This window comes from Budorcas taxicolor, chromosome 7, assembly GCF_023091745.1.
Source record: "Budorcas taxicolor isolate Tak-1 chromosome 7, Takin1.1, whole genome shotgun sequence".
NCBI classification, from domain to species: domain Eukaryota; kingdom Metazoa; phylum Chordata; class Mammalia; order Artiodactyla; family Bovidae; genus Budorcas; species Budorcas taxicolor.
Window position 1 is genome coordinate 6,769,482 of NC_068916.1, and position 13,996 is coordinate 6,783,477.

Genomic DNA, 13,996 nt, shown 5'->3' on the forward strand with positions numbered 1-13,996 from the left:
TGGCAGCCCAAGGGAACGAATACATTTGCCAATTTGTCTTGTTTACCAGCTGTCACCCCTCCTAAGCCTTGGGAGGGCCAGGAGTTTCGTCTGGTTTATTCACTTTGTGTTTCCCAGAGCAGGCCCACAGTAGGTGCTCAATAAATATTGCACATCTGAATATATCAAGCAGACACTGTTCTGTGTGCTTTCCCATGGCTTACCTCATTTCCTCCTCACTGCAACCTTCTACAGCACTCATGCCCATTTTAAAGGGAGGTGAACTAAGGCTCCGAGGGACAAAGCCAGGATTCCAACCTACCAAAAAGATGGTGACTGTAGTCATGAAATTAAAAGGCACTTGCTCCTTGGAAGAAAAGCTATGACGAACCCAGAGAGCGTATTAAAAAACAGAGACTTCACTTTGCCGACATAAGCCCGTATAATCTAAGCTATGGTTTTTCCAGTAGTTATGTACAGATATGAGGATTAAACCATAAAGAAGGCTGAGCGCCAGAAGAATTGATGCTTTTGAACTGTGGTGCTGGAGAAGACTATTTAGAGCCCCTTGGACAGCAAAACGGAGAAGGCAATGGCACCCCACTCCAGTACTCTTGCCTGGAAAATTCCATGGATGGAGGAGCCTGGTGGGCTGTAGTCCATGGGATCGCTGAGGGTCGGACACGACTGAGCGACTTCACTTTCACGCATTGGAGAAGGAAATGGCAACCCACTCCAGTGTTCTTGCCTGGAGAATCCCAGAGACGGGGGAGCCTGGTGGGCTGCCGTCTATGGGGTCGCACAGAGTCGGACACGACTGAAGTGACTTAGCAGCAGCAGGACAGCAAAGAGATCAAAGCAGTCAATCCTCAACCCTGAGTATTCGTTTGAAGCACTGATACTGAAGCTTCAACTTCAATACATTGGGCACCTGATGCGAGGAGCCGACTCAGTGGAAAAAACCCTGATGCTGGGAAAGACTGAAGGCAGGAGAAGAGGACGACAGAGGATGAGATCGTTGAATGGCATCACCGACTCGATGGCCAGGAGTCTGATCAAACTCCAAGAGACAATGAAGGGCAGGGACGCCTGGTGTGCTGCAGTCCATGGGGGTCACAAAGCGTCCGACTCACTGAGCGACTGAACAACAATAATGAGAACCAGAAAAGGGGCGGGAAGGTAGACATTAAGCACATTCCAATAATAACCGATAATAACCGAAGAGCCTCCATGTCTCAAGGAAATTGGAAGTAATAACCGACTTTCCCCACAGCGTGGAGCCGATGAGATCCTCGAGCGTTTGACCTGCGCAAGCGCCTTTACCCACAAAGCCTCCTGCTCGGGCAATATTGTTCCGCCCCCTTTTGCAGCACTCAACTACGGCACTTTACGACTCTGGTCCTTATTTCACTGGTGAGAACACGGCCCGGCCCGCCCCTCGAGCTTAGTAGGCCCCGCCTTGCTCTGAGTGGATTGGTTATCCTTCCCACGAGCCCCGCTCTGACTGGCTCGCGTCGCTGCCACTCTATTTCAGCCTAGTGGCGCGCAGCGGCGGCTCCCGGCGGGAACGTGAGCGGCGGCGGCGGTGGCGGAAGTGGCCGGGGAGGCCGGTCCCTACCGACACCATGGTGAGGCGACGGGGGAGCCGGCCGCCAAGGGCCCTCGGGGCGGGTGCTGGGGCAGGGGCGATGCAGAGCGAGTGTGTCATCCGGGCCTCGAGTCCTGCCACCCGGTCGGAGCTGGGGAAACAGACCGGAGAATGCAGGGGGTTCTCTCAAGACACCTGGCACGTCGGTCTCAGGGGAATAGAGGATTGGACGAACGTGTAATAGTGTAGCAATCTAGCCGCAGTCTTCTCATTTTTTGTATGGAAGAAATGAGGTCGGAGAGGAAGGGAAACCCCACCCCCACCCCTCCCAGAATCCCAGTGAATGAAATAGAATGACTTCTCAGTTAGACAAGTGACTCCGAGTGATCAGACCCAGTCTGACCTCGTAGAATGTAAAGTTAGAGCGCCAGGAAGTAGAGACCCGTTGTGCGTTCTCAGATTAAGCCAACTTGGGGAGTTTCAGAGCTTGTAAGGTCCTTAGAGGGCTTCCCTCGTGGCTCCGTGGTAGAGAACCCGCGTGTCAGTGTAGGAGACGCGAGTTCCATCCCGGGGTCAGGAAGATCCCCTGGAGAAGGAAATGGCAATATCTTGCCAGAGAAATCTCGTGAGCAGGTGGGTCTGGCGGGATACAGTCCATGGGATCGCAAGAGTCGGACCGACTTAGTTACTGAACAACAACAAGGCCCTTAGGATGCTAGCTGCACAATCTCCTGTGCCTCTGTTTTTCAGGCTGAAAAACACCCAGAGATGGGTTTGCTTTTCTCAGGGTCACACAGGATGCGGTTCAGAGGGAGAGGGGTCATTTTGAGCCAAAATGGGCTAACTGTCCTCCCAGTTCACAGAAGGAAAAACTGAGACCCTGACAGGAAACCTCTCCAAAGGCATGCTATTCACAAGTTGTGGACAAGTTATAGATCTAAACCAGAGAGTGCATGTCCCCCCGCCCCGCCCAGTGTATGACAGAGAAAACTGTGGCCCCACAATGGAATTGAGAGCCGAGGGCTTCCTGAGAGAGTACTTGGCCTATCAGCACCCAGGTTGCTCTGAGGTGGTCGCTGCCCGTTTCTCTGAGCCAACCGTGAGGGCTCATTAAATTTCTCCTGGTCAGTGTAAAGCTGGAGAGAAGGGAGCAGGTTCCTCTCTGCTCAAGGGTACAGTTGGTCTCAGGGAATGAGCAAAACTGGAAAAATCCATGTGTTAAGCTCTGTGGAGACAGGATTTTTGCTTTTTATTCTCATAGGAGTCCCAGAGCCTAGAGTAGTGCCTGCGTGAAGGACAGGCTCGTTCAGCCTGTTCCTTCCTTCTGGGGAGTGTTGAGGCCGTTGACAAGGCTTTTTCCCTGTGGTCCCTGCAGGGCCGGAAGCAGAGGTCTGGGTGAAGGAGTGGGTGGTCTGCAACAAATTCCTGAATTAGGAGCCTCAGGATACTGTTAGATCTAGGCCTGAGGACCAGGGCCCAGGCATTCTGAGAAAGGCCTTTCCTCAACCTTTTTTCCCTGACTCCAGAGGACCTTATCTCCCCCAGAACTGAGTGTTCAGCCCTCTCCTGTCTCCCTGGCACCTTCAAGCATCTTCCATCCCCCACCTGTGCTGCTATCCCTTCCCCTTGGCTTTCAGGTTCCTCAGGATCCTCCCCTTCCCCTCACCCCTGTCTTCAGCACAGTTTGGGGTTGTAGAAGATGGTGAGATGTGACCGTGGCTCCAGGCCCTGGGCTGTCCCAGCTCCACCTCTCCCTACCTAAGCTCTCCTTTCTTTGTAGGGTGGAGCAGGAATCCCCCCGCCCCACGTGCCTCCAGGGGGTGGTGTGTGCTGTATTTGTTCAGCAAATATTTACTGAGACCTTCTTGTGTGCCTGACCGGGTGTTCAGTGCTGGACAAAGTCCACACCCTCCGAATTTTCCAGTCTAGCAGGAGGTTTGGCGTTTCCAGTCTAGCCAGGGAGACATCATAAATAAACAAGTTAATTAGAGACTGGCTGTGTCCTGTAATAGCAGCAGCAGAGGGTGACCCAGGTGGAAACCTCCTTTCTTCCCTCGACAGGGTTATAACGAGGACCTGGCTGAGGGCACAGTCACCAGCTGGGGGCAGGGCACCCCAGGCAGAGGGAGCCTCAGAACAAAGGCTGCCAGCAGCACCAGGCGCGGTGTGTGAGGCGCAGAGTGGGCCAGTTTGCTGGAGCTGGATCAGGTCTGGCTCTGTGGGCTGCCTAAGGAGCGGGTGCTGGTCCCATCTGTGTCGCAGCCATCCTCCGAGGGCACACTGCCAGCAACAGCTGTGGAGGCTGTGGGTCCTGCAGGTCTGTGCTACTGGTAGCTGGTACTGGTGCCAGCCTGAGAGGGACCAGCTTAGAGGCTGTGTGCCATAAAGGGACATCTGTGGGTTCCCTGCTGACAGGCATCAGCCCCCTCTCCCCAGCTTTACCAGGACCTTGCTCTGTGGCCCTGGGCAGGTTCTTTCTGCTCTGGCCGCTGGTGTCTCATGTAGAGGCTCCTTGATTGGACTGTTCCGACCCCCTCCAACCTCTCAGAGTCCATCTTCATTCTCACCTTCCAGGGCTAACCTGGTGATCTGGGAGGAGGATCTCGGTGTGCCCTGGTCCAGATTGCCATTGTGGACACAAGAGAACAGGCTTGCCCAGGAAGAGTGTGAGGCTTTGCCGCTGTAAATACCCTGGGTGTGTGGCTGCTGCATGCGTGTCTGAGCCTCCAGCTCACCGCACTCGGGCAGCCTCGCACAGATTCATTCCAGAGCAGAGGGCAGGTTGGCCACCTACGCGCCCTTCTGGGAACAACCACCCTTTCCACGTGGCCCCTTCTTCCTCCTTATCTTGCCCTTCCAGGAAGCCTGTGCAGGAAGTGGGCCTGGGCCTAGCTTCCTGCTGCCACTGGACCTCCCCTGGGTGGCTTGTAGGGAAGGCCCGTGGGATGTGGAATTCCCCTCCCTCCAAGCCCTTCCACAGGGAGCCTTCCTCTGGAGATTGAGGGCCATTTGTGGCCTCCTGACAGAGAGGCTCACAGTTCCCACCACCTGGAGAAATAGCTACCCCCTATTAGATAGAGCCTGAGGGTAGGCTGGGACTCCCCAGCAAAGAGCTCCTGGGGATCAGGCCAACTTAGAGTTCCCCAGTTACTGGGGCATGCTACGGTTTTCCCTGAGGTAATTTCCTGTCTGGTGGGGCCCTTGCTCTAGAACTTTCACCTACCTATACTGGATAGGTTGCCATTGGACCCTGAACCCAAGCACTGCCCCTTGAGTCACCCTTCTGGAGGCCCAGAGACAGGCCCCAGGGTAAGGCTCAAGATTTGTGTTACAAAAATGAAAACTGATTCCCACCCCCACCCCAGTTAACACTATATGGGTTTTTTTTTTTATGAAAAAGAAATTCAGTAATGAAGGAAACAGAACTATCTTGAAAGTTTACCTTACCTGGGTGAGTTTTTAAATCCCATCGTTTATCTGCTGTCCCTTCCAGTAACCACAGACTTGTTCTGAAATGTTTCTTCCTCTCACCTGGTAAATTCCTCTTGAATACCCAGCTCAGATGTCACCTCTTTAGATCAAGAGGCTAGTTGAGCCTGATGGATCACTCTGCCAGGGGACAGTCAGGGCTGCCCCCCAAGGTGTGGGCCCAGCATGAGCTGGCTTCTGACAGGGTCGAGCCACGCTCCATCTCTCACTAGGTCTCTGGTGCTGGGCAGGTTCCTCAGTCTCTAAGCTCATCCTCACCTGTAAAGTGGGTGTGAGGATAACCATCTACCATACTGAAAATGAAAGGCTTAGCTAGAACTGCATGTGTTAACCTGGACGTATCTCTGAAACATCATCAGAGCAAAACACGTAAGCAGGAGCAGGACTCATGTGCCATGATGCTGTTGATAAACCTGGAGGGCTATGCCTGGTCCTGTCAGGCATGAGCTACAGAGAAATACCCAGAATGATCAGCCCCAACACCAGAGGGCAGCTGCTGCTGAGATTATCAGGGGAGAGATCAAACCATTTTATTGAAGGACTTCAGGGGAGGGTCAAAAGGCTGGGAGGACAAAGATCTAACGTCCTTCTCCAGGCTGGGGTCTCCCCAGCTGCAGAATTGCTGAAATGAGATTTTTTCTAGACTTCAGTGCTAACCTGGGAGGCGGATATGTGGCCTGGGGTTGGGCAGAGTTCAGAGGCTGTGTTTCTGTTGAGGGATATGCTAGCCCTGCCTAGAGGCCAAGTCCACGGTGCTGATGAGCCAGACAAGTCATGCGCTTTTGTTTGCCTTTCAGCTTCCCTTGTCGCTGCTGAAAACGGCTCAGAATCACCCAATGGTGAGTATGTGCCGCTCTGGAGTGGTGCCTTTCAGCAGGGCCCAGCCTCAGCACAGGAATGGACACTGGGCAAAGGGCAAGGTGCTTCCAGACAAGCCCGCCTCCTGCCTGTCCGCGAAGCAGCAGCTTGTCCTCTCCTCCCTCCCGCACACCAGGGCCTGTGTCATTTCCGCTCCTGCTCCAAGTCATACGTACTTATTAAAAGTGTCAAATACTAGAGATTCGGAGGAAGTGGAATGCCCTCTTTGTTAATCTTCCCAACAATTTATTCTTCGGTATTTACACGTTTTGACTTTTAACGTGTGTGTAAGCATGAATGAATTTTTAAAATGTGGGTGGGTTCATGCAATACACATTTCCTAATCTGCTTTTGTTCCTTTGTGATAGAGTGTGATATCTGTCAATATGTTCTGTTGTCTTTCCTTTTTTAAATTGGGATGTTATTCACACGACCATGCAGTTCAGCCTTTTCAAAGCGGACAGTTTAGGGACGCGCAGCACGTTTGCAGTGTTGTGCAGCCGCCACCTCTGTGTCATTGCAGAGTAATCCTGTCACCCTAAAAGGTGGCCCAGTCCCCTTTAGCAGCCACCCCACAGCCCCCTCCCCCAGCACCTGGCAGCCACTGCTCTGCCTTCTGTCTCTGTGGATTTGCCTGTTGTGGACATTTCCCATACATGGGATCACGCAACATGTGGACTTTCATGTCTGGCTTCTCTCCCTCAGCATGACGTTCTCAGGGTTTGTCCACCTTATAGTGTGTGTCAGCCCTCTGTTCCTTACGGCCAGGTGCTATTCCATTGTGTAGGTATATCACACTTAATCCATTTGTCCTGGTGGCTTCCCTGATAGTTCAGATGGTAAAGAATCTGCCTGCAGTGTAGGAGACCAGAGTTTGATCCCTGGGTCAGGAAGATCCTCTGGAGAAGGGAATGGCAGCCCACTCCAGTATTCTTGCCTGGAGACTTCGGTGGACAGAGGAGCCTTGCAGGCTACAGTTCATGGGGTCACAGAGTCAGACACGACTGAGCAACTAGCACACATCCATTTGTTCCTGATAACGGACATTTGGGTTGTTTCTGCTTTTTGGCTACTGAAAATTTGAGCTGCCGGGAACATTCGTGTCCACATTTTTCCATGGATGTATGCCTTCATTTCTCTTGGGCAGATAGCTGAGTTGATTCCTTTTCTTTTTTTTTTTTTTTCAATTTTTTCAAACTGGAAAGTGATGACTTTCTAAATCATGTTTAAACCTTAAAGTGGTTGCTAAGGGAAACAGGGAGAGTAGCTGTAAAATGTCGACAGCACCATGGAAGGCAGGGGAGAGCACGTGATGACTGCCGGTGGCCATCCGGGGACTCAGCTGAGCTGTCCTACAGGCCTACCAGGGTCTCACCCTTGCCCCTGTCACTGGTCACCCACCAGCAGGAACTTGAGCAGGAAGTCACGGGCATGGGCTGGGCTGCCACTGGCGCTCATCATGCCAGCACCCGGCATCGTGCCAGTGCTCAGGCTCAGCCCACAGAATGGTGCAGAGGTGGTGTCTGGGCAGCCCAGTGCCTCTCCAGCCCCAAGAGTTGATTGTTTTTAAAAATTTTTATTTTATATTGAAATATGATTGATCCACAGCACTTTGTTAGTTTCAGGTGTCCAGCAAAGTGATTCAGTTATGTATACACAGGTATCTGTTATTTTTAAAATTCTTTTCCCATTTAGGTGGTTATATAATATCGAGCAAAGAATTCCCTGTACTCTAGAGTAGATCCTTGCTCAGTTTTTGTTTGCTTTTGGAGTAGAATTGGTTTACAGTGCTCTGTTAGTTTCTGCTGTGCAATGGAGTGAATCAGCAGTATGTGTATATATCCCCTCCCTCTTGGACCTCATCCCACCCCACCCCCTTCCCATCCGTCTCGGTCATCACACAGCATTGAGCTGAGCTCCCAGCGCTACCCTGCAGGTTCCTGGTTATTCATTTTAAATATAGTTGTGTCTACATGTCAATTCCAAACTCCTTAACTATCCCTCCTCGCCCCCATCGCCTCTGGTAACCATAAGTGTGTTCTCTCAGTTGATATTTTTTTTAAGACAGGCTTTTCCTAGCAAAAGCATGTCTTCTGAATGAGGTGCTTTTCCCGAAACACATCAAGACAGGCAAGTAATTCCTGCAGTGAAAGACTATCTCCAGACCACCATAGATCACGCATGTGGCATCACTGGGCACCTGGCCGCCCTCTCACCCTAACTTTACTCGTTCTTTTAAAGATGTGTGGGTGTTGTTCATTTCTTCCACACACAGGAAAACGGTTTCATCATAGAAAGTGTACAATGCCCAGCAAAGTGTACTGAAAAAGCAGAGCACATCTCCTGCAAGATGGGCCCCTGGGGGCCTGGGCACCGTGCACTGTGCCCACTGGGTCCCAAGAGGAGCCAAGGCCGTGTCTGACCAGGCCCAATGGTGGCAACCTGCTCCTCGGGGTAGGTCTGCCCTTCTCAGGGCCTGTGCCTGATGTGGGGCCTGTTTCTCTCCAGCTGGTGGAGCTCAAAAATGGGGAGACATACAACGGGCACCTGGTGAGCTGTGACAACTGGATGAACATCAACCTGCGTGAGGTGATCTGCACGTCCAGGGTGAGTACCCTGTGCCCTCAGCCTGTACCCCCATCTGGGGGCCTTCAGGTGGTACTGGTCTGGTGGGTGTCTTGAGTGGAGGCTCTGTGGCCAGGGTCATGCACTGGGACCTGGGATGACCTTCCAGAGCCTCAGCCTTCCCACTTCCAAGTCCGGTACAAGCCCTCTGCCTGGACTTTTGGGAAGAGTGGGACAGCCCACACCTCAGCCTCTACTGCAGGTCATCCTGCCAGGGGCAGGGCTTTGTGGAGGGCCGGGGCCCGAGGCACCGGGCTGGATGTGGAGCTGGGCAGAGGCACAAGGCTCCAAGTCTCTGGTGCCCTGGACTTTGCACCTGTGGTTGCTGCCCGGCAGGTACTGAGCTGCTCCTCCACCCCCCGACCCCAGCCCCACTCCTGACCAGGAAGGACTTGTGCCGTTCTCTACAGGAAGGGGGCAAACTCCCTCCCCCTGCCTGCACTGGGTTCTGCTAGTTAGCGCTTTCCTTTCCCCTTGATTGCCGTCTCCATCACCTGCCCAGGGTAGCCCCCCATGTTACGGGGAAGAACCTGCTGGGAGGCCTGGGCTGTCTTGAGCCAAGGACAGGGTACCCTCAGGGCTCGCCCTGCCAGCATTCAGCAGAGCACGAAGCAGCCACTCTTGTCCTCAAAGACACACAGGGGCGGGGGGACCACCCCCCCCCCCCCCCCCCCGCCCCTCAGCTGCTCAGCTCTGTGGCTTATTTCCTGGGACCAAACTCCAGGTGGCAGGTGGCTGGGGATTTCCATTGTGGCTGTAGCACATGGCGCCATGGTGCACAGCTGGGCACGTGTCCTTCTGCACATGGCCAACAGGCTTCTGTCCACTTTGAGGACATCGAGCCAATCACTGGGTCTTGGGGCCAAGGTCAGTCCTGCCTCCATGGCCAAGCCTGGACACGTGGCTCCCCCTGGAGGGTTCCCCTCAGGACCCAGCAGTTGGGAGGAGAAGCTGAGTGTGAGGAACCAATCTGTGCAGCCATCAGGCCTCCTCACCTGTAAACAGGTGACAGCAGCCCCTTCTCCCCTCGGGCAGCTGGACCCAGAGGCTGAGAGTGCGCAGGAGAGCAAGCGCCTGGAGGCCTGAGCTGCCCCCATGGGGAGCGTGTAAGCCTGGCTCCCCCAGGGAGCGCGCTGGGCTGGGCTGCCCTTGGCTGGGGAAATGCCTCCTGCTGAATGGCCGCCCTGGTCCCAGCCCTGAGCTTCCACAGAATCATCGTCCTGCCTGGCTGTACTCTGCATCCCCATGGACTTGGCTGCTCGCCTACCCTTTCTGGGAAAAGAATGCTCTGAGGCCTCTTGGGGCTCCTGTATGGGTCGGGGGCTCTTATGTATGTTCCTGGGAAGAGCTGGCCCTCAGACATTCCACTTGTCCCCGCCGAGCGCCTGCACTGGGCTGGGCCAAGTGGTCCAGGCACTGCTGATGTCATGCAGGAGGACTGGGGGCTTCAAGGAGGCTGCAAGCGAGGGCTGCAGTTAGCCAGACATGAAAAGGAGGAAACAGCGTGTGCAAAATGCTGGAGGCCAGAAGCCCACTGCGTGTGTTCCAGAATGTTCCATCTGGAAGGCACATCGAATGCTGAGAGAGGGCAGCCAGAGTGGGGTGGATCTCAGGCCCTCTGGAGCCACACTGAGAGAGTTGGACCTCGTCCTCGGCCAACGGGGCCCTGATTGGGATCTAAGCAGGGAGATGTCTTGGTCTGATTTCTAGGGGTGTGGGGGAGGGGTTGGCTTGGGGCAGCAGGGGTGGGGCAGGAGAAGCAATCTGATGGATGAGGTCCCGGGCTCCTGCCCAAGGGCAGCAGGAGGGTGGGGTGAGGCCTTGTGCTGGTCACAGGGTGTTTGAGAGTCGGGGGGAGACAGCATCCTGAAAACTTCAAGGTCAGCGTTGCTCAAGAGTCTACAGCTGTACGAGCCCCCTTGTCTCTCTAGCTTCCATTAGCGCCCCTGTAAACTGGCATCACTGGATGCTGCCCCGGCTGGCCCCAAACCTGCCTCCCCGCCCTCTTCACCCACCACCCAGGGTCTGTGTCCTGCTCACCTGTGTCCCATGGCCAGCTCAGACCCTGCCACGAGACACTTGTGTGAATGACTGAGTCACGGTGCGTGGAGTGGACTCCAGGAGAGTTTGGGAAGACTGGGAGCAGAAGGGGGAGGAGCTGAGTTGTGGCAGCACCTGGCCTGTGAGGCAGCCTCACCCCTCTCCAGGCTTTGGATGGCATCCCCCACCAGAGGACAGGCTGAGGGCACAGGCTGCTCACGAGGCCCTGCCCCGCCCGCCCTCGTGCGTGAAGGGCTGCCAAGGGTCTGGAGAGAGCCTGCTGGAGGGCTGCCCTCCCGTGTCCTGTGCAGAAGGAGGAGCCTCATACCCTGCCGGGGTGACGCCGGGCGCAGGGAGCCTGAGCGGGTGGATGCTGCCCGGCTGCCTACACGTTCCTCCCCACGGCTCTGACACGTACCCCCTGTTGCAGGACGGGGACAAATTCTGGCGGATGCCTGAGTGCTACATCCGCGGCAGCACCATCAAGTACCTGCGCATCCCCGACGAGATCATCGACATGGTCAAGGAGGAGGTGGTGGCCAAGGGCCGTGGCCGCGGTGGCCTGCAGCAGCAGAAGCAGCAGAAGGGCCGCGGGATGGGGGGCGCCGGGCGAGGTAGGCCCTTCTCTCCGCCTTCTCCCCTGGCAGGCAGCCGGGGCCTCTCCGCTGGAGGGTGACTGCCGCACGCGGCATCTGGCCTGGCCCAGTGCTGACATTCTCCACTAGTGGCGTCATGTTGCCGAGGGCCTGGCTCTGCGCCCCTCCTCCATGGCACTGGGGGGCTGTGACTCACGGGGCTCTTCTGTAGAACAGCTGATGCTGCTGGTTGCCACCTGCATGCCCCGTGTCCCCCACCCCAGGAGCCCAGCTAAGCCCTAGTGGTCAGTGCTAGCTGCGCCCATCCTCACAACATGGGCCCTCCTCCCTGCAGTGGCTCTTGGTGCTCCCTCAGCTCCAGATGCCGCCCGGCAGACTAACCCAGTACCCACACAGACCTGGGACTTGAGCCCCACCTGTGTTTCCTGGCAGGTGCTCTGGGCACCTCGGGGAGGCTCAGATTCCCCCCTGCGGAGAAGATCCCTGTGGTGCCCAGCCTAGGACCCTTCCCTGCTGCGACTCCTTTAGACAAAACCAAGGTCACGCCTTTTGGGTAGATCACCCCACACCACCCTGAAATCATAAATCTTGCATAAAACTAAACGTGCAGTCAGCTAGAGCCGCAGCCCAGAGGCCAGCTGTGGGCCCCACCCTTCCCCACCTCCCCCACCCGACTTCTGTCTCACCCACCTGGAGGGCCTTGTATGCCAGGTTCCAGGAACCCACCTTGGGGGCTTATATGCAGAGCCAGGAAAGACATAGGAGCCCCCCCTGAGCTGAGGCTTGAGTGACAGAAAGGAGCCAGAGAGAAGAGGGCACCGCAGGTGGAGAAGAACCTAGGATGGGGGTGAGCAGGGCCCCAGAGGTCCCAGGACCTGCCCCCAGGGCTAGGCTGTCCACCCAGGGTGTCATTGCTGTCGAGTAAACTGCCTGAAGGAGCAGGGAGGACAGGGAGAGCCGCTTGCTTGCATAGGGGACCCTGCATGACCAGGCTCCCCTTGGCCAAGCTGGGTCTTGCTCCATTAGAGATGAGGCTGGGCAGACCCTGTCAGCACTGGCTCTGTCCCCTGTATGCGTGTGGAGGAAGGGGGCCCTGGAAGGCCAGGCTGCTGCTTCTGCGACTTCCTGGGCAGGGGCTGCACCCACCCTTGGGCCATTCACCTTCCCCAGCAGCAGTGCTGCGTGCTCCACGTAAAATGCCTTTCGGAAACAGCCCCACCTCTGGCTGCAGAGGTCAGAGCTCAGGAGGCTCCCCCTCCCCTTCTGTGGGCTGGACACACAGAGACCCCACCCCACCCCATTGTTTCTCTCGGGGCCAGCAAGGCAGGGTGGGGTCCCCCGGTGCAGCCCCAATCACAGAGCTGAGCATCGTTGCTCCACCCCTGGGCTGAGTCCAGGCCTCATCCTAGCTTGTACTCCCAGCTCCTCCTGGAAACCCTTCTGATTTTGTCCTGCTGATGACTACCCACCCCCTCACCTTGGCCCTCAGCCCTCTCTTCCAGGAAGCATCCCCCCCCCCCCCGACCCCCGCAAGCCCCAGTGTGACTTGATGCCAACCTCTGTCCTTCTTGGCATCCTTCGCACCCCTGGGGCGCCTGGTCTGATATCCCTTGTCACACTGAGAATGTTGTGGAGCAATACCCCTGCCCAGCCCTGGTCAGACACTCCATCTCAGGTTTTCAGCCTGCTCTTCCCACTGATGGTACGGTCACTGCCCCCACTTTACAGAGGTGAAAGCTGAGGCTCAGAGGGGTTCAACGACTTGGCTATAGTCTAAGGGTTCCAGTTCCTGGTCCCTGCCCACAGTGACCCTCCCAGCGTGGCTCTACTGAAGCCCCCGTCCTGTCTCACAGGTGTGTTCGGTGGCCGAGGCCGAGGTGGGATCCCTGGGACTGGCAGAGGTCAACCAGAAAAGAAGCCAGGCAGACAGGCGGGCAAGCAGTGAGCCGCCCCTCCATTCCCGAGACTGAGCTGCCGCGCCGAGCACCTGCTCCCACCCTGAGGCTGCATTCCTGGTCTCCAGTTTATGACTGTTCAGAACAAAAAGAAGAGGCAGGGGTCGGGGAGGACCCCCTGCCTGTGATCTTGTGGTCCTCCTCTTTTTTTGTTAGCCAGCAGTTCTATGGTTGGAAATGTTAATTCTGTGCTTCTGGTTTTGTGAAGCCGCAGCCAACTGGATTCCTGGAAGATTCTGTGTTTAATGCATCGTTAAAGCCCTCACTCTTGTTTTAAGGGCAGGCATTTTCCAAACAGGTTTGTTTTGCATTCTGTGTGGTAAACAGACGGGAGGTTTTTATTTTCAGCTGTTTGCACTGAGATTGACAGCCTGGAGGGTCTCCTGAAACATGGACCCTGAAACTGCCTTTTCGAAATGGATCCAGGCAAACGTATGCCTCAGAAGCTGTTCTGGGGGATGATGCTGGGCCCTATTCCGTCCCTTCTTCTCTCCCTCTTTGTCTTAGAAAAATAAAGACAAATACAACTACAAACTGCGAAATCTGTAATTCCTTTGAACCACTGGGTGAATCTAGTTGTAGTGTCCTCAGGAAATCACAGACCCCACGCAAGAAGTTTCCTTTTGCCCCCTGTGGCCTCTAACCAAGGGGAAGCATTTCAATGGGACACGGGTTCCCATGACCCTCAGCAGCCTCTTACAAAAGGTGGAAGGCAAAATGGGGGTCTGGGCAGTAGGGGAGCCCCTTCCCCTCTCTGTGGGGTGGTGGGGGAGGGAAGTTGTGGGTGGGAGCCAGTGGGACACCCACACTGCCTGTCCTCAGCCTCCGTCTCTGTTGTGCAAGCACTGTTCACAGCAGAGCTCCCT

The 13,996-nt window shown here is 55.6% G+C and overlaps 1 protein-coding gene across 1 annotated transcript; it reads left to right on the forward strand.

Annotated features, from left to right (window-relative positions):
* The first annotated feature begins 1,501 nt into the window (after positions 1–1,501).
* Positions 1,502–13,663, forward strand: LSM4 (LSM4 homolog, U6 small nuclear RNA and mRNA degradation associated). The gene is made up of 5 exons (XM_052643205.1): positions 1,502–1,607; positions 5,854–5,895; positions 8,423–8,521; positions 11,010–11,193; positions 13,029–13,663. Exons 1-5 carry the CDS (start codon positions 1,605–1,607, stop codon positions 13,118–13,120), a joined length of 420 nt encoding a protein of 139 aa, XP_052499165.1. The 5' UTR covers positions 1,502–1,604; the 3' UTR covers positions 13,121–13,663.
* Positions 13,664–13,996: the final 333 nt, after the last annotated feature.

Excerpts from the sequence above, each read along its gene's own strand:
- LSM4 (XM_052643205.1), top strand. Across the intron at positions 5,896-8,422 it reads CGGCTCAGAATCACCCAATG|CTGGTGGAGCTCAAAAATGG; the intron begins GTGAGTATGTGC and ends GTTTCTCTCCAG. Across the intron at positions 8,522-11,009 it reads AGGTGATCTGCACGTCCAGG|GACGGGGACAAATTCTGGCG; the intron begins GTGAGTACCCTG and ends CCCCTGTTGCAG.